Source organism: Leptosomus discolor, chromosome 22 (genome assembly GCF_034619465.1).
Source record: "Leptosomus discolor isolate bLepDis1 chromosome 22, bLepDis1.hap2, whole genome shotgun sequence".
Lineage (NCBI taxonomy): Eukaryota > Metazoa > Chordata > Aves > Leptosomiformes > Leptosomidae > Leptosomus > Leptosomus discolor.
The window spans coordinates 3,514,874-3,540,034 of record NC_141412.1 but is presented as its reverse complement, the minus strand read 5'-3'; the positions used below and the strand labels follow the sequence as shown (position 1 = coordinate 3,540,034).

The 25,161-nt window shown below is 49.7% G+C and overlaps 1 protein-coding gene across 4 annotated transcripts in view; it reads right to left on the bottom strand.

The window, feature by feature from the left end:
• GRIK4 (glutamate ionotropic receptor kainate type subunit 4) overlaps positions 1 to 25,161 on the bottom strand; it is a 136,459-nt gene that overhangs the window by 9,878 nt on the left and 101,420 nt on the right. For 3 of the 4 annotated variants that reach the window (XM_086476991.1, XM_086476993.1, XM_086476992.1), the window contains 4 exons: positions 18,922 to 19,029; positions 17,731 to 17,934; positions 8,591 to 8,704; positions 756 to 865 (listed from right to left, as the gene is read on the bottom strand). In XM_086476991.1, coding sequence (XP_086333117.1) covers positions 756 to 865; positions 8,591 to 8,704; positions 17,731 to 17,934; positions 18,922 to 19,029 — 536 coding nt within the window. The remainder of the gene's footprint in view (positions 1 to 755; positions 866 to 8,590; positions 8,705 to 17,730; positions 17,935 to 18,921; positions 19,030 to 25,161) is intronic. The other variant, XM_086476994.1, reaches the window with a different exon arrangement.

The window sequence follows — 25,161 nt, the reverse complement described above, 5'->3', positions numbered from 1 at the left end:
TTAGGAGGTCAAGGAAAACAGCAACGGAGCATAGGCCCTGAGCCTCAATGGGAGACATGCTGCAGACAAGCACTCAGTGATGTATTTTAAGGCTGATTTAAATTAGTCATAGGGAAACGGAACTGAAAGCTGTCAAATGAGACACTGCACATCAACCAAGAAGCTGCTGAAAGATATTAATGAACTTTCCTTTTCTGTACACACTGGGTTTTACAGGGCCAGAGCAACCAAACATCACCACGGAATTTTCATTAATATCTCTGAATGCATTTGCGGGTACCTGCCAGCCTCCACCCTTCCTGTTCAAGCCAAGTGGTTGGTTTGTCTGTTATCAGGCATCTACAGGGAGCAGCACCATTTGCACAGCACCAGCCCTACTCCTCAACCTCCTCCCACCCTTCCCACCCAGCTCTCAGCACCAGCACCCACAGCAGTGGCCAAGCACACACTCCCGAATCACGGCACTCCTGCCTCCCCCGCCTCGCAGCCACGCCAATGGCCATCTGGGGGCTGCCATATGCATAGGTGACATGCCTGCACGGGCACGCAGTGGCAAAGCCCCGGTCCCCAGCTGGCGGAGGGCAGGGGGCTGGGACGCTTCTGTCCTCCTTACTGCCCCCTCCACACCAGTGGCCTGAGGGGTGTCCCCATGTCCCCCCCCTGCCTAGCCCCTCACCACGCATCGCCCCACGGGTCTGGGAGCGTGACGCTAGATGGCACCGCGAGGAAGGAAAAGGCACCGCCAGACACGTTACCGAGCGACCAAGAAGAGGACGCAGCTGACAGCCAGGTAGGCGAGCAGCATGAAGAGCCAGACACCGGGGGAAAAGGGATCCAGGAATGAGAAGTAGCCAGGTTTGCGGCCCTGGAAGGGAAACAAAAAGGAGTTTGACCTACTTGTACTTCTACAAATTTCCACTCCGAAAAACAACAGAAAGAAACGCACCTGCTGACAACGGATGGAAGCAACAGAAGGGAAATAAAGTAACCGCGGCTTTGCAAAAGCCTTGCAAGGGAAACGGATGACAACAAATGCAACAAATGACCGAGTCCTGCAGCATCTCCCCACTGGGATTCATCTCCTAAGACGATTCTTCTCCTCACCTCAACCACTTTTGTTCCTCCAGCCAAAGAGAGAGGTGAATTGATAGAAAAACTGAGACAATCACAGTGCTCTGCCCTCCCCGTGGTAGGATGTGCTGCACCCCTCACCTACTGGACCTCCGAAGGGGGGGTCCCCATCTGGAGCCCTTGTTGTCCACCCAAGCAGGCTGCATGCCACGTTTGCTGGGCAGGCATGCCTGAGCTTAGAGGTGGGTGGGATCCTTTGCACGAAGCAGAGTGGGGAGAAAATATTTTTGCACAGAAAAAAGAGAAAAAAAAAAAAAAAAAAAAAGAGACGTTTGCAATATTTCTGGTTTCCTTTTTTCAGCCTTGAAATGTTTTTTCTCTACAAAACTCAATAAAATTATTACTTTTATCTCAGGGAACACGATATTTTTATCTCCAGGATGCATCAGAATTTCCTGTTTTTTCTCAGCAAACCACCTTTCCTTGAAAAGTAAGGCCCCACTACTATAAAAAGCAAGTTGGTCCTCTCTCAAAGTACCTTAAATTTTCACAAGGACACTGCCACCACTGAAATCTTGTCAAATGCATCAAAATTTGTGCAAAGGGAGGATTAATTTCTAGAAGTTTCTCAAAAGCCTAACACCTCTCATTTCGGTGAGTGTCCTTCTCCCATCAGCAGCAGCTCTGCGTATGCAGCTCCTCTGGGCTGGAAAAAGCAGCTGCTACTTTACCTCGGAGCACACTCAATGCCACTGTGGGGGACAAGGGGAGAGGTGAAAATAGAGCACAAGCCACAGGACTATAAAAGTGCTCTTTGGCTCCCTCTGCAATTTATAATACCCGTGTGGAGCTTTGTTTCAGCACTGTGCACTCCTGACACACCTCTCCCACCCCGAGTGCTGCAAGTGCTCGGGCAGCGGTCATCTTTCTCTGGCATCTTCTTTCCTTACCGTCTCCTCTAAAAGGATTCCCAGCAAAAGCATGCAAATCCCAATTCAGAGCTAAAGGCTTGCATTGACCCTGTGGGAATACGAGCCCTTAGCCCACAGGAGCCTGTGTCTTCTGCCCCAAGCCACAAAGTCAGCCTTGGCATCACAGAACCTCCAGCTCCACAGTTTCCCCAAGCACCTGTAACCAGGAAGCTGCCCACGAGTCACAGCTCCTGCAAAGGCTTTTACTGTAAACTCAGAGTGGAAACAGCCTTTTATCACATCTCAGCCAGGCTGTCAGTGTATTTCTTACTGGCACCTTGCTCTGCTGAAAACATCTATCACTGTTTGCTCAATGTAGCTCACTCCAGCAGCCGTTTCCCAGCACTTGCAGCACGGCAGCTGCTCCGCTGTAGGTTGCTCGCTTTACACGGAAGCTGCTGCCGGGGATCATCTTTGACACACAGAGGCCTCATTTTTCCCCGAGTCCACTGCCTTACCCTGCCCATCTGTGACACCACATAAACTAATAATAGCTGGTAATAAATAACACATAACCTCAATTGCCATAGCAAACCCAGAGCCATCAAAGACCAGCATCCTGATATTTCAGAGCTGTGCTTAATCCAAAAGCGGTGAATAATTTTCTGCTTTCACAAAAGTCCCCAGGAATCATAACTGCTTTTTTTTTTTTTCCCCTTCCCCATACTCAGACAAGCCCTTTAAATTCCACTTCCATTAAAAAACACTGTTTTACTACTGAAGTATTCCTAATTTTATGCAAAACCTAAATTTCACAAGGTCTTGGTAGTTCTTCTGAAGACTAAGTTGTTGCTAGAAAAGGCTATAGTTGTTGCACAAAAATCTTTCTCTACTAAAAATATCTAGGATACTGTGATATTCTCAGCTCCAGTCACCAGCTGGGACCATAATATCTCAGAAACCGTCTATAGCAAACTCTGCCCTGCATGAAGTAAAGAACCAGCACACCATAACACCCTGTCCCCGTATCCTTAAGGACAAGATGAGTTTGAGCTTGGGATCTGCATTAGCATTTTTAGAGAACCTGGCTTATCAAGCCTTTTAACAAATAGATGAGTTAAGAATCAGTGGCTCAGACCGTCCTGCATCCATTTTCAGATTAAAATCACTTCTCAGGCAAAGGTTCAGGTTCTCCTCGGTATAATTAATTCCAGAGTCTCTCTTTAAGACAAGGTCTCCCTTCCATAGTGGGTTACCTTACTGTGCTTGGTATAAGCAGGTGAAGTACAAACAGTGAAAGATACTACATTCTTCTTTTGTCCCTTCCTTTTGTCTTTTTTGGACACTTGCTGCTGTGTTCTGCCTTTCCTTATATTCCTCCCATAAACCCAGAGAGGGACAAACGACCACTACAGCCAGCATCCGCACCCAAACCAAAGGCCTTCAAGAGCCAGAGACACTGCTGGAAACTACACCCCCACCATCCTGGAGGGACTCACGTTCCCAGTAACACCCTTTGCTCACCTTGCTGGAGCGCCTCTCACTAGGTCAGAGAGGTGTGACCATCTCAGGAGTCTGTAGGCTCCAAGCTGCGTTCCCTCTGTACTTCTCGCTGATCCCAACCACATGATTGGGGACTTCTCGATGCCAACAGGAAGCCAAAGGTAGGCACTGTCAGAGCTCAGCTCTTTATTGACTGCGTGGCTTTCCCGGGTGCCCCGCAGGCCCCCAGTTCCCTTCTTTATCTAGAGCTAAACTGGCTCAAGCTGCCTCTCTTCTTCCACAGGTGCTCGCACACACAAGAATGAAATGAGGCAATGGGAACCTGCAAAGTGTGAAGGGCACCATCTGTCCTCAGCCAAGCAAACTGGAGCTTCTCAAGCAGAAGGTCATTCTGGGCAGCTTATCCCTCCCCGGCCCCCCAGAGCTGGCAGGAAACTCCAGGCGCTGGCGGTGCCTCTGCTGAAGCTCCCTCGTGAGATGCTCCTGTAACAAGGTTCCTTACTGTAATTAAGGCCTTGAAGTCTTCTCTATGTTTCTGGGGCAGTTTGTCAATAAATTATGCTCATTAAGGAAATTGCATTGGAAGCTTTAAGGCTCAGGCTTGGCAATGACTCTCTCTTGTGACTTTACAGTAGTAGTAGTTCTGGTTCTTTTCAGCTACAGTCATTTTCAGGCTGCTGCTACATATTCTTTTCATTCACAGTTGTGGATAAGAATAAAGATATTCTGTTCCCACGGAGGGCACAAACTCTCTCTTATCTGTCTGTTTTGAAGATGGGAGTGACAATATCTGGAGTCTGTCAGATATTTTTAGCTGGTCCCAATACAGCTTTGTTAATTGGAAGAGCTATTTTTCCTGGAATTGAAATGTTCAAAATGTCCGATAATTGATGAAGGCCTCCTGCAAATCCTCAGATGGAAGCGGGAGAGAATCATTTACACTCCTCAGTCGTTCTTGGAAGTCTTCATTTGCAGCCAGAAAGAACCAGTTCTCTGGGCAGCTACTGGTGACCAAAGAGCCTGAAAGTGCAGGACATCCGGGAAGAGGAGGAGGAGTGGAGCTATGTGGTATGGTCCTGGATTTGTCTGTGTTCAGGTCAATAAGAGACCTTATGACTCCCTGCCTGCCCTGCGCCCATGGAGTCTGAAGGGACCTCAGTGCTCACCTGTTCCCTCTCACAGAAACAGTCAGCCCCTACCTATGTCATTTCTTATAGACATTTGTCCCTGAAAAAGGCAGGCAAGAAATCTCTTCTGTCTCTGTAAGTTGGAAGGAAAGCAAGAAAGCTCAGCCTGGAAAGGCAGAAGTGTTGATGTGTGCTAAGTATAACTGCAGTGCATTTGGTCTCACCAAAACAAAGCATGTATATTCTAGGATGACCACATCTGATCCAGATGCAGATCCAGATTCCTCCCTCTCGAGGGTCCTTTCTCTGGAGCAGATACACAAAACCCAAGCACAGGCTGCTGTGAATCCCGAGCCTAATTTGGGGTGACCAGATGGTCCACAACTGACAGACCAATGTGTACCATGGTCCCCGGCATGCCTAGGGCCAGCAGTTGCTCCCATCCCTGCTTCAGTGAAGCAGGAGGCTTGCTGGCAGAGCAGCACGGGTGTCAGGAGGGGTGCTTAGCTCCTCTCTGCTCCTCTGCCTCAGCTGTCAAGCCTCCTCTGGCTGGAAGGAAGGAGCTATTCAGTCGGTCCTTCCCATTTCAAGTCCTCTGCAGCAACCAAGTAGAAACGCTTTAAGCTTCAGTTCACTTGGCCTAAACTCAGCTATTCCAGCGTACTCACCAAATCTACATTTTCTCATCTTAAGGTACAGCACGGTAAGGACTTTCAGAGCTGATGAGCCAGAATTGTGTGCTAGCTAGTCCCTCATTCCCTGCCATACACGCAGGTATGTGAGCAAAAGCATGCGTATGCCACAAATAAACCTGACTTTCAACATACCTCTATACAGAAATGGCACTGAGCACCTGATTTCAGCCCTCTGCTAAGGACTCATCATCTATCTCCTGCCTTCCACAGGTCCCACCAGCTGGTCAGAATGGGAACATAATAAAACAAAGCAAGCCTTTTCTTTTAGCAGCCTGCAAGTCAGAAAGCCTATTAGAGTCCCTGTGTCAGAAATCCATACTTGATTACATCACAACAAGTGAAATTGAGAAAAATGACAGCCCCGTTTAAAGCTGCCATATTTGGTTACGTGTGATAAGAGACACACACACTGTGGTGGCTGGGTTGGTGAGGTGGGGAGGAGAAAGCGGGGAGAAATCATTTGCCACTGGAGTTGCATGGAAATTAAAATAAAATGTCATCACACTGGGAGGAGACCAGGGTGTGAAGGCAACTCCTCAGCAAGAGATTAATTTGTGGTTATTTATTAGGCTATGTCTGATCTGTTCTGTGATCAACATACGTCAGCTGCAATTTTTGACATTGCAGAGATGTTTGTTGGGGCAGGGATGGGTGCGGATGGGGCTGTGGGGCTGCCTTCTGCTGCTCTGCAAACCATATCCTTAAAGGAAAACCAGAGCAATTAGCTACCTTGCCTCTCCTTGCTAAATAAATATTTACCAGCTTAATAAGTTAATTGCCACACAGCTCTCAGACACTCTCCTCCAGTTAAGTGGGAAAGGTCTGGACAAAGAGGGGCCGAGTGCTGCAGAGGGAAGGGGGGGCTCTGAGCTTCCCTGCAGGGGAGACCTCCCTGCTCCTGGGGAGGACACAAGCCCAGGCCTCCCCTGCCATTGCTCCCCACGGCCTCGATACAGCAAAGCAGGGCTCGCTGTAGGGTGACCTAACCTAGGAGATGTCCTGTCTCCCTTGCAAGCCTGGCTGGGTCACTGGGCAGCTCCCCTACTCAAAGTCCTAACTGGGCCCTTCATCAGGCAGCTGAATACCAAGCCCTGACCAATGGCAGGGGACTATTTGCCAAACACTTTTTAAGACTGTAATTATTAATCCTCTTCAGTTTGGTAAATGCCTGAAGGGCAGGAACATGGCTGTGTTGCATTACTCTGGTACCAGCACAACAGCAGATGGTCCCTGCCCTGAAGAACTTACACTCTTAAGTAGATGTGTCAGACACGTTTATATCGAGCTTACACACAGGCAGCAGCAAATGCCTTGCACTTATCGAGCAGATCACATGCAAACCCTGCACCATTATTCCTGTGTTTCCTCTGGAGGGAGCGACATCAGCCTCACGCTGTTCAGGGAATGATGCCTCATTAAGGGACTTGCTGAAGGTTATGGTGTAAATAGGAGGCAGAGCACGCATGGTACTCGATCCCCAAACTTTACAAATGCATGCAAGAAAGAAAGAAACTCAATTATAATCCCAGCCAAGAAACGCTGGCAGAAACACCTCCCGGATCCACAGGGCAGCTGGTGATGTGAAAAAGCAAGTGTGGTAGGGAAGGGACAGTTACATTTGATTTCCGGGAGCTTGAAGAGTCTGACCCTTTTGTGTCAGTTAAGTCATTGATCCTAAATTCTGCATGTACCAGAGGAAACAGAATTTTAACTAGATTTTAATTACTTGCTTGTTCTTGGCAGGAGCCACCCAGCACAGAGAGATGTATGCGCAAGTTTGTTTATGTTCATACCAAATGCTGCATCCTTAACAGCCTTCTGAACGGAGACGGGGGGCGGGGAGAGGCAGCTTTAATTGTTTTATCCTTTTGGCTGCTATTGTTGAGCTGATGGGAAACCAAGACTGTAATTCGCATCACACTTGGCACTGTACAGAGCACATTTCCAAAATGCAGATTGGGAATAATACAACATACTGTTGCAAAGCACCTGGCTGCCAGAGCTCGCCTCCTGTGACATCGGGGAACTGGGGGCTTTGCCTGGCCCATGTGGGCGTAGCTGGGGAAAGTCTGTCCTCCCCTGAGCTTCAGAAGAAGCTAGAACAATGGAAAATGGGAACGCAAGAGAATCTGTGAGAATTTAAGACGCGACAACAATGCTCGCACACTTGAATCCCCTGGGCAGATTCACAGCCACGTGTTGCTGAACAGCCACCACGTAACACCCGACCTGCCTTTCGGGCAGCAGTGGCTAACCATGCTGCTGCTGCCGCCGGAGTTGCAAAAGATTATTGAATGCAGTGGAGCGAGAACCAGAGCCAGTTGCTAAACAACAGCGTGCCTCCCTTCTCACTCCTCCCCGGCCAGCGCACCTGCTGATCTTTAGGTTGAACAACTGAGGGGAGGCAAACGAGAAGGGCAAGAAACAGAGCCCGTGCAGGGCAAGGAGCTGACTGCCACAGTGGAGTTCAGCCTGCTGCCCTGCCTGCCTTGGGGCAGTGCCCTGGGCCCCCCGAGGCGTGCCATTTTTCCCTTTCCCTGCCTGTGACTAAGAAAGTAGAGGACTGATCTGCATGTAGAGCATTTACAGGAGGTCACGGCAAAGTAAGCGATCCCAGATAACTTCCTGGCCTGATCTTATTCTAAGATGTGAGAAGGCAGCAAGGCTGTGCACCACAGAGGCTGGCAACATGGCTGAGATTAGGGCATTTGGGCCCTGACACCAACTAGGCGCACCCATAGCTCAGCCTCCCAGGCAGTCTCTCCACTAAGAGCAAGTGGATGGTGACTCCAAGCCAGGTTTGCCACAGTTATGGAGCCACCCAGCCGTGCTGCTGGGCTACTGCACCCACCCAGCCTCGCCAGCCCTTGGCACACCTTGCCACAGCGGGCTCAAAGCCGTGCTAAAGCTATCCTCTGGCCTTCACTAGGCCTGAAGCAGAAGCAGCCAAGCTGACATCTACCCACACTTGCCCTGGTAGCACTGATCTGGCAGGGCTCTGCTTGTGGTCCCCCCACCAGCAAGGAAGCATCGTGCGCCTGGGGAGGATGGGGAAGGGGAGCCAACAGGGATGGCGGTCAAAACAATGGGAATCGGATACATCAAGCTGACATAAGGCAGAAAGACAGAGAAAAGAAGGAAATAGGAAATAAAGGTCGAGCACATTTGCGTTTAAATAAGAAACCAAAATATTTTTATGAGTCATTCATTTTTCTTCTATAACTAGGCACGTTTGCATGCAAATAATGGAGGGACAGAAACGATTATAAAATAAGTCTCTTACCATATGAACTCGGTAGAGAATGCTAATTCCCAAAGTCATGAATGGCTTAGAGAAATCAATCACCTTCTCCCGCTCCGCGGTAATCGTCAGCCCTGCCACGGCCAAATCGGCTTTCTGGAGAGAAAGGATAGCAGAGAAGATCAGGACCCTGAGCCTGGGAAAGGCGTGGGGCAGGGAAAGCAGCAGAGCCATGCCCAGGGCCACACACAGCAGCCGCTCCTGGAGGATCGACGTCCACTCTTTCTGGGATGGGGTGCATTTGCTGCGAGACAAAATCCAGGCTCTGTGGAAACTGTGGGAGTTTTCCTGGTGATGTCCACTAGCTGGGACTGCGCTCCCGTGTCCCTCTCCCCGGGTAGGTTTCACATAAGCCCTGCTCAAACACACTCCAAAGTTTAACCCACCTTGTGCTCCAGACCGTTCTCCCTGTTTTTCCTTTCCTCACCTGGACATTTTTATCTCTATACTTACAGGTCAGAAAAGCACAAAGCTCCCAGTGGGGAGCCGGCACGGTGCTAGGAGCTGTACTAACAGCAAACAAAAAGGCAGCCCTTGCCCCCAGGCACTCGCAGCCTGATTTGCCATTTCTCTTCTTTGAATGCTTTAAGACCTGACAAAACAGGAGCCATCGAGACAATAAATATTGTACTAATCTAAAGAAGATACAACCTCCCCCTTCCAAAGCCCCTGTTGAACACAGCTGTCCCCTTCCAGGCAAGACTGTTACTTGCAAGCGCCATAGGTAGGAAAGCACAACAAAGCAGCATCATTACCCCCACAGCCCGAATCATGAAGTTTACAAGCCTGCCAACCCCAGACTTCCAAAATTGCAGATCGCTTCCCAAAAAATTCAGAGGACTGGCAGAAAAATTTCCAGATTGACTTGCAAAGCAAATGAGATTAGAGGGAAAAAAATAAAAAGAATTTCTTCCAATGTTAATACCCTTGTAATATAGATAAGGGATTTGAATTTTAAATATTATTTTTATTACTATAGCTCTTTTAATGTCTGTAATTGCTTTCTGTAAAAATGAAACCTCCTCCATTCCCTTATACATTTGTTTGCCTGCTTTGCAAGTTGATTATGCAAGTGGAAAAAGAGAAGAGTGTGGGGGAAGAAAAGTTATTTGCACTTATTGCCCCTAAGTTTCATAAGGGCTGTGCAGAAGCTAAGGCACCATCAGGCATGAAGAACCAGTAAAATACGTAGCTTTTCTCCCTGGATCCATGCACCAGTTGGCAATGCACCACAAAAAGGCAAGTTCGGGGGTGCATCACTCTTACCATGCTCTCTGACCCTGCTGCTCTTGCATTACTTTCCTTAAGAGGACTAATCACCTCCTGGCAGAGCTTTGCCAGGGGGTCTTTCCCCCTGCCTCCACCCCCAACAGACTTGCCCACTTAAAGGCAGGCAGGGGGAAGGACCAGAGAAAGGCTGGAGTTGCAAGAGCGAAGAGCAGCACTGTCGGAGCCCGCAGGACAAAGGAACAGGAAAAGAAAGGCAAGCTGATCTGCAAGCCTGTCCAGTACAGGGGTCACAGAGAAGGTGATATTTCACAGTTCATGCAGGACTGCTTTATCAGACAAGCCCAGTGCCAGATTTTTGCAATTGTTTCCAAGCAGCTATTACAGACTCCTAGGAGGTTCAGGCTGGAATGAATTATGAGCTAGGGAGAATTTCTGCCTAGCCAGACATTTACCCACAGGGTTTTTAAAAGGCACCAATAATCACAACGTGGCGCGTGAGCAGTTGAGCCCTACGTAAACACCAGCAGATTACTAAAATGGGACCAGTTCATCTGTGGAACATGGCATGTGAGGAATTTTATCCGCAAGAAAAGCCTAAAGCTTCCTAAACCTCTCTTGTCTATACTTAAAAGGGTTTGCAGGTACTGTTGTCCTAGGTAGAGTTCTCCTAGCAAAGCCCTTTGTGAAGATACAGCTTATTCCAACAACTTATTTCTTCTCCCAGTTCTTCAAACCAAATACAATTCTACCAGCAAAGTTGTAGACTAAATAGATGGCAAATAGGCTGCGTCAAAGGCAAAAGCTCTAAGGACATTTCCATTCCCATCCAGGCGCCAACACAAAGGCGCTGCTGAAAGGAGCAGCATGGCCCCCAGGTTTACGCAGACAAGTGACCATCCCTCGCCAGCCCTCACCTTCTCAGGGGTACAACGTGGAAGCCATCAGGGAACTTTGCACACACTGGTTATTCCCCCATTGTCCTTTGGGACCGTTCCAGATCATGTAGGCAGCAGTATCTTGAAAGCTGCTCTTCCCTATGCAAACTCTAATGCAAATCCATCCCCCTCCCTTTGCCTGCGGAGCAGAAACTCAGCACAACAGAGCTGCCTTCCCTGGGCACACAGGTTTTGTGCCCAGGCCCCTCCTCTCATCTCCAGAGGGTCCTGCCATTCCATTAGAGTTTATTTTCTTCTGCTCATTCCCTGTCTGGTCAACTTTTGTCCTTTCAGGACTTTTGCTGGCATCAGAGCTGCAGTAGCTCACAGCCTGCTCTAACTTGTGCCCACACACACCGGCTTTCTCCTGTGCCAGAGATCACTGCAGCAGAGACCCAGCTCCTCGTGGCTTTAGCCGGGGCTGTGCTCTGTCAAAGACTCTCTCTCCTTCTCTGCAAGCTCAGAAGTCATGCAAGTTAAGAGCTGATTTCTCGCAGCAATAAACTTTGATCTGGGAATGGCATGTAATGTATTCGCTGCCTGAATACCATCCATTCCATGCTTTCGATTTTGTTTCCTGATGTTCACAAAACTTCTTGTGATTCGCTGAGGTCAGTGTGTTTTACTGACAAAGGAGCTCTGCAAACCTGAGCACTCACCAGCCCTCCCCACCTGAGCACAGGTAGGAGTTGGCATTTTGTAGCCTAAACAATGCTCTGGGGAACAAATGGATTTTGCTTTGCGCTCCTGCACTCTGTCCACAACTGGGCCCTGGGGAAAGGAGAGGCAAAGCATGGGGGGAAAAGGGGGCAAACACTGCTTGATTTTCATCCTTCCAGCACAGTTGCAGCTATAAATGTCAGCGTGAAATAGGCTTAGAAAAAGACCCAGAGCATTTCGGGAGTAGAGACAGACACTTCTTTAACAAAACACTGCTTAAACAAGGCCAAACTCTCGCTAGGCGAGAGGAAGCCCAGGTGAGCTGGTGTCTGAGATAAAAGCATGAGCTGCCACCACCATACCTGGCATTAACCGTGGGATCTGCCTGCATTAGCAGATAGGTTCACGCTGCCACTGGAAAGGACGTTAAACATGGGGGCTGAGCCAGGCTTCTGAAGAGGAACAACAATTAAGCAGCCTTAGGAAGCAAATTGCAGGGACTGCCAGTCCAGAGGAGGCGGCCGCCTCCTCGCTGCAGATGCTGACAAGGCTCATCTCGGCGCTAATGGTGATGAATGGGGCCTGACGTCATCCCTCAGCCTGGGCAGAGATGATCCCGCCAAAGCCTCCCACGGCATGGGGTACCAGCCAGGAGAATGGTCCTGCTCTGGCCCGCAGCAATTCACAACCTGCTGTCAAACGAGGGAAACAAAATACGGTGAGAAAGTCCAAGTGGTGTAAGGGCTTTGGGCTCTCTCTGTGTCAAACACACAGAACACAAGCCTTGAAGGACAGGTCTGGGAGCACAAGGCTGGGATTTCTTCCAGGAGCAGGAGTCCCTAACTTGAACAGCACCTTGGATGCTACATCCCCTGGTTGCACATGAGAGCGTCACTCCCATCAGTGCTGCCCACAGAGCACTGACAGCGTGGCCAAGGTCAGGGAAAGCTATTTCTTACCCTGCCCCTAGGCTTAGAGGGACTTCTAGAAGGCTGAAATCAGTGTTCAACCTTCAGGACCCACCTGACCGCCAGCTATTCCCCCCATTGCAGACCAGTCAGCATCAGCACTGCTGCTGCAGATGCTTGCCCCTCTGGAAACCCGTCCAGATGCAGTACTGAGCACCCGGCTGGAGGTGACCCTGCTTTGCACGGGGGTCGGACTGGATGATCTCCAGAGGTCCCCTGCTCTTCTCTGCAATGCTGTGAAATAAGCAGCAGCTACTGCACGGCAGTTTGGCTGCAGCCTGCTCACCTGGGCAGCAGCTCCCGCACCACCGCGGCAATGACAGAGCAGTCTCTCTGCATCTGCAGATCTGTCCCACGGCACGATGGGTACGGCTCGGCTGCCGGATCAATGTACTGATTGCTTCTGCTCCAGCTGCCCATCTGATTTGACAGGAGCTATTTCGGGTTGTGCGGCTCATCCCTCTGGAGCGAGCAGCAGCCAGGTTATGCGCTCGGATGCATATTCTTGCATTTTAAAAGCAGGGCCAGATGAGGGTCACTCAAAACCGGTGTCTGGGTTTTTTTAAGGACGTGCATGAATTCTGCCATATGAAAAGCGACAGCCTGAAAGCCCTGGAGGCTGAAGCCCTCCGTTTAGGCCACAGTCAGGGATGGGATGACCAGCAATCGGCGCAGATGTCAGCCTCAAGTCTGCCTTCACCCATCTTTCTTCACCTGGACTATCTCTACGAGCAGGAGGAAAAAGTCTGTGCCAGGTGTTCACCGTGCCCATGGCAAAAGCCCGTTAGAATGAAGCATCAGAATGGGAACCCTAAGCCCATAGGGAACAGCAGCGAGACCTAACCACGCCCACCATCTTGTGTGTGATTTTGGCAAAATCAGCAGCGCGATGCAAACCTCTCTGCCCGTATCCTTGCTGTGTTTGCTCAACAGCCCACGCCTCCTCGCTTCCCCACTCCCGCTCACTCCCCACCCTCTCAAGATCCCCCATGTCACACTTGCCAGCGTGATAGCATGCAAACAGACTCCCCCTCCCTCCCTTCACCCACGCACAGCTTTTCTCACTGAACACCAACACCCACTGCTGAGTGGAGAGCAGGACTCTGCCAACTTTGAAATATCTTCTCCCTCCGTTCCCCTTCCTGCCTTTCGCCATCTTTGGAGCAGCTGAAGGGAGAGGGTATCTGATTGTAAAGCACCACCTCATCACTAGCAAGGAAGATGGAAAAACCATCATCCCAAAGCTTTAAGGTCCTTTCAGTTCTTGGTGTTGCTGCTCCTGAGGTCAGATCCTTCCACGAGATGGACAGTTTCATCTCCCTCACTTTAAAAAGCGCTTCGATGACCACTGATCCCAGCCAGATTCAAACCACTGACACAGACACCAAAGGTCTAGTGTTCTTACACAACATCTCACTCCCCAAACGATCCTGTGCAGAAGGGGAGAGCAGGAGCTTGCTGTCCCCGGTCACCCACTCATGCACCATAAGGCTCCTTCTACAGCAGCACCAGCCTTGCCCAGATGTGCTTGCCCTGGAAACACTCACGGATCTGCTGTGTTACCATCACCAAACATGATATGCTATTTACACAGCGCCAAAGGAAGCCTGGGCAGCTGATACAGGCTGCACAAAACACATGGCCAGTCTGCACAAAGTGTGCTCCTGACGGGGCTGCTTTGTCCTTCCTGTCCCCTGCACCCTGCTGCAGGTGGGCCAGATGGGTCCTCTGCAGAGGGGACTGTCACATAGTGCTGGTGCCCAGCCATACAGGGTACTGATCCCAGCTGCATCAGAGGGAGGTTTCTGGGAGGTCTTTTTGCAAAACTGCAGCATCGGATTCCTGCCAACAAAGCTTCCTGGCGAAAACAAACTACACGATCCCTGTTAGCTCAGTTCTCTTCTCTGGGGACATTCCCGAGACAGGTAAATTCAGAAACTGTTGCTGAAGGATCTCATACAGAAGCCCACCTCCTCAGGGAGGAGCACGGGAGCTGAGCGCCAACGGCTTGCTGTGAGCCGACGTACAGGCACTGAGCGCAGCCACCATGGCACTGCACTACCAAGACAGCAAATGCAGGCGTGGCGGAACAACGAGGAGGCTGTCACGTGGCTGTGAAAATACACTCGTTGGTTTGTGTCAGACTAGCGAATTCATTTCAGCTTGAGGATGAGCTGGAGAGAGAGAAAGGGAAGACCAGACAACCATCAGGGACTTCCAGCCAGGGTCTGTACTGCAGTGGGAAGGAGCAAGACGTAATTCTTCCAGCCCTGTTGTCCCCTAAGGCTCTGACGCCAGAAAATAGGAGACAGGAAGATTTGCTGTTCCCCCTTGTTTGCTTGTTATGGATAGCACACATGTACAGTGTCAGCTGAACTGCTGGAGACGGCAGTCATCTGTGCCAGAGCTGGCAAGGCTAACGGGGGAAATCCGCCCCAGCCAGAGAGCGGCTCTACTCCCCTGCTCACTCAAGGAATGAGCAGGGTGTTCAGCCTCCCTGCCCCGTATGCACAGCGGGACCAATTAGCTTGGCGTTTTCCGAGTTATGACATCTTTCACTAAAGAATGGGCTTGAGTCCTTCCAAGTGATTTCTCCCAAGCCAAATCTCCATCGTCTGATCACAAAGCATATGGGTTTCCTGATCTGATGAGAAGTCAGACTGCTGACCTAGACACAGGAGTCTCTACAGCTCTTCCACTAATCCCCAAGTCATCCTGGTCCCCCTCTTCCTTAGGTCTTAATTGGTTTTGTGAGCAGGTCGATAAGATATGTACTGGTGAATTTGGGTCAACAACAAATTTATGTTTATATAGCATCCTTCTCAGTCATATCATAGTGAGCAATTAGCTGTAATAGAATTCTCAGCACTTAAGAATAAATCAATAGCTGGTTAATTTAGAAGCAATAAAATGAAACACTTTTCCCATATAGCCTGTAGCTGCTCTGAGGAGATTCAGTGCCACAGGGGGATTAGAGAAAAAAAAAAACCACAAGACAACACTGGAAAGGTATTGCATGGATAATGTTCTGACCTTCTGGTCCTGCACACTAAGTGCATGTTAGTCAAACCTTACTTTCTGAGAGGTGATCAGGGTCAAGGAGGAATCACTTTCCTACAATAACACCGCACTACACAAAGAAACAGGTGCAGAGCTTCTATTTTGTACAGTTGCCCTCTGTGCTAAAGGCTGTACGGAGAAAAGTGCCCAAAGGATAAATCCACTGAAAGGGGACTGTGTGTGCCCAACACCTAGGATCTGCTGCCAATCTGCTTCGAGCGGCCCTGAAGTGGTGTAGGGGCTGGAACAAGGGGCTGCAACTGAGGACAAACCTTCTTGGGGGCTGACTGTCAAGGAAGGAGAGGAACCCCTTGGGTGGTGAAATGACCTCAGAAATCAATGTCCCAGGCAGCCCCGAATAAACATCACAGCATGCACACGGCCAGCTCTGCCCTGGCTCACCTGATCCAAAGCGCCAGTTCCTGAGACTGATCAAAAACTCACTGAAATCATTATAAAGATTCTAAAGGGCCTAGGAAGAACAAAGCAGAGAAAGCTTTTTCTCTTCTCTAATTTTTGATTCAGCCTCACACAGGCTTCACCAGCTCTACCCTGCTGTAGCAGAAGTAAAAATCCTAAATAAGACTCGAGCTGCAGAAGAAACAAATGGTTTCTATGTGAAGATGAAGTTAAAACACTTACGACTAAAGAAAAACAACCCTCTAGAAGCTCCCATTTAATGGAGAGGCACTGCCAAGGTTAGCAGGCCAAAAATTTGATGGCTATTGCCTTCTTTTGTTTGCATAGATCACACGCTTCTCTCTGCACCTTCCTTCTTGCCTCCCAAAAGAAATATTGCAGAACTGTAATTGTGTGTGTATATATATACAGAGAGAGAGAGAGAGAGATATGTATAAAAACTATGCCAATAGCCCAGAGCATTTGCAAACAACCATACAGAAGGCTCTTTAAAAGAAGCAGACGGAGGTGGGATCTCAGCTGGCGTCAAGAGCTATCACTCCACTGGGGAAGGGCGATCAGGAGACAGGGTGCTAGTTCAGGAGGGATCTCCAGTCTGTACTGTTCCCTGTCCCTGACCCTCGGCAAGTCTCTTAGACTTAGAGTTGTCCCACCTGACTTCAGACACTCAGTTGAAGCTCCTAAGGTAGGACAAGCGTCAGTCAGGTCCCCTTTGCCATCCGGGGAAGAAGCAGACAGATGCCCATGGGCATCTTCTAGAGATGCTCGCTGGTCTCCTGCAGCTGGGAGGGAAACTGCAGCAGGAGCCTCAGACCCCTGCCTGGAGCCACAGGGGACAGATTTGGGCCCTCGTTCCTCTGCTTTGCTGGAGGACATGCCACTGTTGTGAGGATAATAACGGGGTGGCTCAGGGGCTCCTCTCACATGGTGGTGTGGATTATCATAAATATACCTCACTGAGGATCTGCCACCAGCTGAGAAACTGTCACTGGCTTCTCACAGGTACTTCAGTAATAACAAGGAAGAGCAAAAACGGATGAGCAAGAAAGTATTGGTTTAAATAACATCAATCTTAATGTTAGCTTTGGCTAAGCCTATTTTACTAAGGATCTCAGAGCATTTCATGAACTGTGTTTAAGCTTCAGGATCCCTGGGGAAGAACTACCTTTAGCTGCTGAGGAAAACAAAGGCGGGGGTGGGGGGTACAGGCGGACTATGCACACATGTATGCAGAAGCGTTGTCAAACCTAGCAAAAGCATTCAGTTTTCAGTCTAGCTGCTGTGCAGTTAAGACGGCAAAGCAAAGCCATGAAAAAAATCTCTATCCACGCACTTCAAGCAAACAAAAAATGTTCCTCTTTGAAAACAATACTCGAAGTCAGGGAGCTGAAACGAATCTGCCAAAACTTTCCTGGGTAGAAACGTGATTCTTGCTTCCCTCCCAAACAGTGTGTTTCTGTAAGTTTTCTTCAGCTCTGCCAGATCCCGCGTATTTTCCTGTTTCAAGTTTTCATTAATTTTTCCACCGGGATAAAAAAATAATCCGTTCTGTATCAAGCTCTTACACAGTGACACCGGAGTCCAGGCCTCCCTTCCAACAAAGCAAGCAGCACAGAGTTCCAGGGGCCCTGACTCCTGCCCTGACTATTTCACACGCTGTCACATCAACAGAACAAATACATTTGCCATTGGGAGAACACATCAAATGGAGATCCTCTGGTCAAAGTCTCACAAATGGACTAAACTACCCATCCATCCCTATCATCCTGGAGCACTCAATAAAGCATCAGGGCTTTTCATTGCCAAGTCCCGCTACAGCACAGTTAAAAAGAGCAGCTAATTCACTTACCCGAGCAATCAGCTCCCCAACCATCCCTGTCCACGTGCCATTTGCCTCAGGGACTCCGTACACACCATCGCCAACGAGGTGGATCTTATAGTTGAAACGCAGGATCTCTGCCAGCTCCTTCAGCATGTCCACACAGAAGCCCTCATAGCGGTCATTGCCTTCCAGCTCCTGATGGTTCCACTTCAGCATTAAGTAAGGGTTTTCCTGCATTGAAACTGGGCAGCTGTCATTCTCATCTTAGCCGAAGTGTCCCACCAGCACGGCATCAAGCATGGGGCAGAGAGAGCAGAGCGCACCCTGGCAGTGCCAGGATGGCAGAGGCTCCTCTAAGGGGCACCCAGGCCAGCCTCCCGTACTGATATATCCCTCTCAACAGGGCATAAGAGATACAGAAAGCTGCCTTGATCACTTGGGAGCCCAGGTAGTATAAAGCTAGCAGAGCTGTTTCAGGGATGTGCTGGAGGTGCAGAAGATTTACCCCAGTTTTGGGTATGAAGCAGAGCTAAGGGATCATGCTTTGGAGGCTGCTTCCAACTGGGCATATGCCAGGGCAGCCCAGTGACTGCTCCGAGTTATGGCAGGACATACAGATCTCAGCCTCTCTTGGCATATAGCCACTTCTCCAGTTTGTCCCCCTTTTAAACAAACTTCGTGGCCATGGGGAAATACGTTCTTCAGGATTTTGAGCGTCTTTATGGAAGGAGCAGAGGTACTGGAAAAAAATCATGGGACAGGCAACACATGGAAGGAATAAGGACAGTGGTGCCTGTAGGTGTGAAGTCTTGGTGCATAAAAGTTGTACCATTCTTGGCCAATTTCAGTAATTTTATGGGTAGAAGGGTCAACTGTCCCCTCCAACTTACCAGCTGTACGCAAAACAAGAACATTATTCAGAGATGAATGTAAAACGGCAACTTATCCCCATCCCAGCCCTCTCCCCAGCTGCTTCTGAATTCATCAAATATCATTTCCATATGAAACATCAACTTGAGTTTAATTACACTGTCATGAATTGTCCTCAGTGCTGTAATTAGAGATTTGATCGTCTGTTCTTTATGAAATCAGTGTGCAATGCTGCATGCTGGGGGCCAAGGGGGGAAGGAAGAGGGAATAATATTCTAGCTGATTGACACCCCTAAGCTTTGGGCTGGCGAAAAGGTAATGGGAACTGTAGGTGACCCCCTCACTTACCAGGATGGTGGTGACAATGAGTGTGGTGTTGAACAGACTGTCTGATATGTTGGAGGAGAAGATCCTGTTGTCCATGCTGAGTCCTTCAGAAACGTGCCAGTGGCCGATCTGGAGAGATAAACAGCACAATAAGGGAATTTACAGGGCAAATTACTGTACGCAGCCCGCCATATGGCTCGAGTGACTGACAACCATCAAGCTGGTCCTGTAAGAGCTGTTTGTGAATGCTCCATTACCTTTACAATGCACCCCCACAATGGGCCAGCAGAGACATTAACCTGCTGGTGCACGGCCCCAACACACCCCCACCTGTGTGATGACACCAAAAACCTGTCCCTGCTCATGGCAGGCACTGCAGGCTCAGCGCTACACCCAGGTCTGATGATGACGAGCGTTATAGACATGGCTCAGAAGAACTTCAGGAAGTGCTGAAGTCTCGTGACTCCAGTGAAAGCCCAGAAATGGGGAGACAGGGTTCCTGCCTCAACTCCTGTGCTGCTGTCTATGTAACTTTGAACAACCATTTCAACTGCCTGAAAGCAAGCAAAACCTCCCGCTGTCCTCCTGTGAGAGTCACTGTCATTAGTTAAAGGCGGGTGTAGGCACTGTGAGCTCCTCCGAGGAAAACGCCACTTCACGGGGAGTATCACAGCATCGCAGCTGCCATTGCAATCCCAGAGCAGCAGTGCCCATGCGGGGCAGACGCCTTCCAGCCCTGACCAGCAGCTCCACCTTGGCAGCAGGTGCTGAAATGAAGCCACGCTCTCAGCGGCACTGCACTGTGATTCATCTCCCCTATCTGCTATAATGGTCGCCAACTACTATGATTACATACCTCCAAACTGTTTGATTCAGGCTTCTCACACCCAACAGCTCCACGGACAGCCTAATTCACTCATCCAAGCATCTCAGTGTCACTGCAGCAAACCTAATTCTCCACCACCAGTGGCAGAGACCAGTCCCCCAGCAGCTGGGAGGACATCGTGACTCAGCTGTGACGCAATGCTGCCTTCAGCCAGGGGGAGGAATATTCAACAAAACCTAATTTTAACTTTGAGAGCCTAATCTCCCTCCCTCAGAGTTCTGGGCAGGGAGATCAGCATGTCCAGCGGCTCGTTCAGAGTATGCAAATTAGGCTCTTGCTCTCTTATGCTCCCTAAAAGAGTCTCTGTTTTTTCTCATGGAGAGACCAGTGGCTGAGGGAGACCAGCTCCCTCCGAGACCCCTTCTCTCTCCTATTTCTCCTGCAAAGCTTCTCTGCCCCCATCAGGTCCCAGCCCTCTGCATGCTGGATTGCTGGCCACAGCCTAAGTCCTCTGACACCACTGAAGTGAGCTGCTGTGGACCTAAGAGGTGGCGGGTGACCCCAACAGGCAGAGGTGTCTTCACGGCTCCTCCATTGCCATGGCACCAGAGAAATCCACTCCTGGTTCCCTCACGCTGACATGAGCCATTTCAGGCGGTTGGTCTAAGGCAGGTTATCCTTTCGCTGTGCCACAGTTGTCAGGGTGGTAGGAACAAATCGATTTCTCTTCCGTCAAAAGAGTAACCTTATTATGTTCAAAGAGGTAGGTGGAAGGTGACGCTCTAGAGCTACGGGCCAGGCGGGTGCACCACCATGGAAATGGGTGGGAGGCACGACGATTTACACCGCCCCAGGACTGACTCCATGCACTCAGCTGCTTTTCTTGGCAGTGCTTTGCCTCTGGCTGACTGACGGCTTGAGGACTGCAGAGCCACTTCCCAGCTCGTGCATCTGAGCCAAACCCAACCTGAAACCGCAGCCATGCTGCTATGCTGCCGGCAGACTGAATCACTGGATGCTGAGGAAAGGGCCAAGTCCTTTCTTCTCCTGGCTGATGGTGCAAATCTGGCCCAAGCAACTGACAAGCCATTGCAAATGTGGCCATCTGCGAGGACTCCCAAATCCAGTCTCCTCATCTCCAGGCACAAGGGGCAGCGGGAAGTGAAACAAGACTTACATTCCACAGCTCTGCAGAAGGAAAGCAGGCAGGGAAAGCAAAGGACAGTCACATGCATGTCTACCCTCCTCCCTGGCTGGAGTCAAGGCACCAGGATGCAGTGGCACAGGCAAAGCAGGCTGAATACCCGGGGGGGGGAGCTTGTTTACTCTGTGGATAACACAACACATTATTCCTCTGAGCTGTCAGCCCAGCCCCTTCGCCAACATTAATAATGCTCTGCTAAAAGCACCTGTCACGGCAAGGACCTCTGACTGTGCTGGAAGCATTAACTCTCGGAGGCTCCCCACCAACAGGGGAGGTACTGGGGGGTTATTAGCCTCACCTAACAGATGGGGAGATGGAGGCACAGTGATGGAGTCTCAGAGCAGGCTGGGAGCATCCTGTTCTCTTGACTGCTGTTGTGGCTTAACTACCATCAAGCCCTGTAGCATCATGGTGACACTGTAGTGCAGGACTCACCTCTGGGAACAGCAGTCCCAAATTGGGAGATTTACCACATACTTCATCGACAGGGAGTCCTTGAAGCACAGGTTTAACTGGCCTGCACAGGGTCTGCATCAGTGTGATGGGATGAATTTACCCCAGCTGTATTCCCCAACTCTGCACAAAGGTGCTTGCCTCTTGCTGTGATTGCTAAACAACAGACACTCTGCAGCAATTGCCTCTCTGAGTGAGTGATCAGTCATAAACATTGCCTAATTTTTTTTCTCCCAGATTTCACAACCAGAGATTAGTGACAGATTAACTTTAATTTTAACAGCCCTCACTGTTCTCAAATTTGTCCCTCCCCTGCTGGCATACCGAGACTAATTGACTGCTTCCTCCTCAGACAGCGCAGTGGGTTTGACCTTGCTTTTAACACAGCACCAAAGCCAAACACTCCCATGTGCTGGGGTACCTCCACCCCATTCCTGGTTTGTTCCAGCTCACCACTGTCCCCCTCGCAGTATGATAAAGCCACTAATTGACTCCTCACGCTGTTCGCTGTATCTGAAGTGCAATGTGTCAGAGGATGTCTGGGATGGTCAGATTTCTCCCTCTCTTGCAAGATGGATGTCAAGGTGATTTTAATCATCTCTATCTATGTATAAAGAGCCTCTGAAAAACAGAAAACATATTCATCTGCAAAATGTGTCAGGAAACAATCAAGTGCTCTACACAGACGTGGATAAAACGATCCTGTTGTTAAAGCTCTGGACTAGGACTTAAGAGTTTTTAGGACTCGGGATTTTTTAGTAGTGGATATGATTGGTCTGTATAAATACACCAGGTGGAGGAGGTTCATAGCAAAGAGGTAGAACAGCTTTTGACGCTAAAATGATAGCGTTGGCACAAAAATAAACAGATACAAACCAGCCAGAAATAAACAGGCTGAAAATTAGAAGAGGGTTTCTAATGATCAGAGGCGCTGAAGTGGTGGCATACCTTTCCCAAAAGAGCAGCGCAGGCAACACATCCACCTGGTTGCAAGCTGGAGCTCGATACCTTTGTGAGAGGGATTATACAACCTGGTGACAGCCCGTGGCCTGGATGGACAAAGTTCCCTCCACGTCCCCAGGCTGCGTGGTCTCACTGCAGACCCCCGCTGCATCATCTCTGCACCTCCCAGTGCCTCCGGGTGCTCAGCCCTCTGCCTCCACCGCAAGGAGAGCCAGCCCCGCTCTGCCCGTCCTGCCTGCAATACTGGCAAGCGTCTCGAGGCAGGAGGTCTGTCTTGTTCCATGTCCTTGATATAGGCAGGGAGCAAACACGTAGTTTCAGCGCAAACCAGCCCGAAGAGCCTCAAACAAGCAAGGAAGCGCCGCTGCTCGTGACACTGCTCCGTCCCCACAGGCCGACAAGGTCCTTCAAATTAGCTGCTCTGCAAAGGGCGTTATTTGCATCAGTGACACTTCAAGATTTCTCATCTCTGTAGAAAATCACCAGCGGCTAACACGATGCAAGTGGGGCATTCCTGGCTCACTCCTGTAATCCTTCAGCTCCTCCATTCAGAAGCAGCCACGTTAACGATGCCTGGGCTTCTGCGCTCCTTGTGGCACAAGATGACAAAATACCACTCAGGCTAATGATTTTAACAAGGTCTTCCGCTCAGTGCCCCGCAGGCCTCAATAGCAGCTCATGGCAGGGAGAGATGACATGGCAAGACCTCTCCATAAGCTTCAGAGGCACCACAGGTACTTACCACCCCCACTGCCCAGTTGAAAATTAAGGTAAAGCCAGACCTGAACACGGGTGTCTTAAAACAGGCAGAGGACTGCCACTGCAATGAACCTAGACACCTTCTGGGCTCTGATTAGCAAGCACTGTCCTACAGATTGCATTCATCACCTCCTCTTCCTCCGTGTCCCCAGAAAAAGGAAGGAGTGCAAAATGCTATCATCTCTCATCAAGTCTGCGTTTGAAGAGCCTTGTTGGCACTAACAAGAAAGAGACCATGCCAGGAGGATATACAATTAAGTAGGGACTTGGCACATGGTGCCTTCGTTGGCCCAAAGGGGAGGGGATTTGGGGGTGTCTGTGGAGTGAAAAGGGGAATAAAACAAATAAATGAAGGAAAGCCCTCAGAGGACACTGCACAGGCCTGCCATGTGGTTGGCACTCCTGAAGGACACACTACTGCAAGACTGGTGCCAGCAAAGCAAGCAGGCAAAAGCTTCCTCCACACAAGTTAGCATGGGACACAGACAGCACCCACTATTAAAACCTGTACAACCACGAGACAAGCACACAAACCACTCCTGAGGCCACGCAGCAACCCCCGTGATCCCCTTCCTCCCCCAACATCCCCTTCAGATGATGTGACTGACACCTGGCACAGCCCAGGCAGGACCTGATGGCAGCACGCACTGAGTTCAACGGGTCCTGGGGGAAAAGACATTCAGCTCTTGGCGGGATCTGTCCCTGAACTCTTGCTGGGGGTAACAACTACAGAGGAACAAGTCCCATCGAGACTGCTTCTAAGTTAAAAAGGTTTGATGTGGCAGAGCTTGCGGAGGGTCCCAGAGCTATCGGCTGGTAATTCATCTGTATCTCATCAACATACCGATTAGACACCCCCATCACTTCCACTGCTCTGTCTCAGGACCCCAGCAGAGCCTTTAGCTAAATGGCAACTACTCGGCTGCACCTAAGACCAGACGAGAGCAAGGTGTCACAGGCGGAGCTGGGGACAACATGCCCCCAGCAGGGTTCCAGCCTCAACAGCAGCTTCCCCTGCCCCTCCTCTGCACACTTGCCTTCCCTGGGGCCATATAAATCACAGCCCCTCTTCACTCCCTTCTCCTGTTAAGCTGCCAAACCTTAGCTCTTGGTGTACTGTAAATCACTACGCTGAAACTGGAGGGGTGTGCTGCAATGTTTTTTAAAGGGGCAAAGAAAGGGAAAAAATAAAAAGATGACATTTACAAACTCAGTCCTTGTCAGATCTATGGATCACCAACACATTAATGAGTCTGTGCTTTATCGCACATCCTGTGAACAGAGAGCAGCTCTCATATGGCTGGGGAAAAATTTCCACTAGTTAAGCTAAATCAGGAAAAGACACGTTTGGTGCGTTACATAAATGTATTAAAAATTGGATGTCAAAAAGCCCTGTCTCTCCTTGCCCAAAAGCAACAGCGAGTTAGAAAATCTAAGTGTCTCTAATTTGTTTGCTGGCTGGATCAGCTTCAAAATTCGGTGAATTATCTATCAAAGCTGATGAGCTGGAAGTCCCTGTGGCTTCGATAGATGGAAGGAAAGAGGGGGGTAGAAAGAAAGAGAGAGGGGAAAGAGAGAAAGAGAGAAATTGGCAGAGAGCATGAGCTTGATTAAAACTAAGGAGGGAATAGAAGTGTTTCAAACAAGAGCCTGAGCAAATCAGTTAATATAACCCTTGGGAACAAGATTGTCTCCAGGATGTGAATGTCTGTGCCTTACCCCATCCCCTCACAGTGGGTTTAATTAAATGATTTCTAATGATTTGTTTAGTCATTTTTATTACAAGAAGCCAGGCTGGCAAGAAGAAAATAACCGTCTATGGCACAGCAGAGTGGCCTTTGGCTTCCCTTTGCAGTGACTGAGAACAGCGGGCAGGATCAGGCAGGACCCTGCCCAGGTTTCCCAGCTCTGTCTGGGGATGCCCTTCCCAGCCAGGCAAGTCATGAAAAACTCTTGCAGCCTGTGAGGGGCCCTGACACCCCTCCAGGCACTGCTATCAGTCAGGCAAGACCCCTGAGAGGGGGCTGCCTGAGAAGGGGAGAGCAGACAGCAGAAA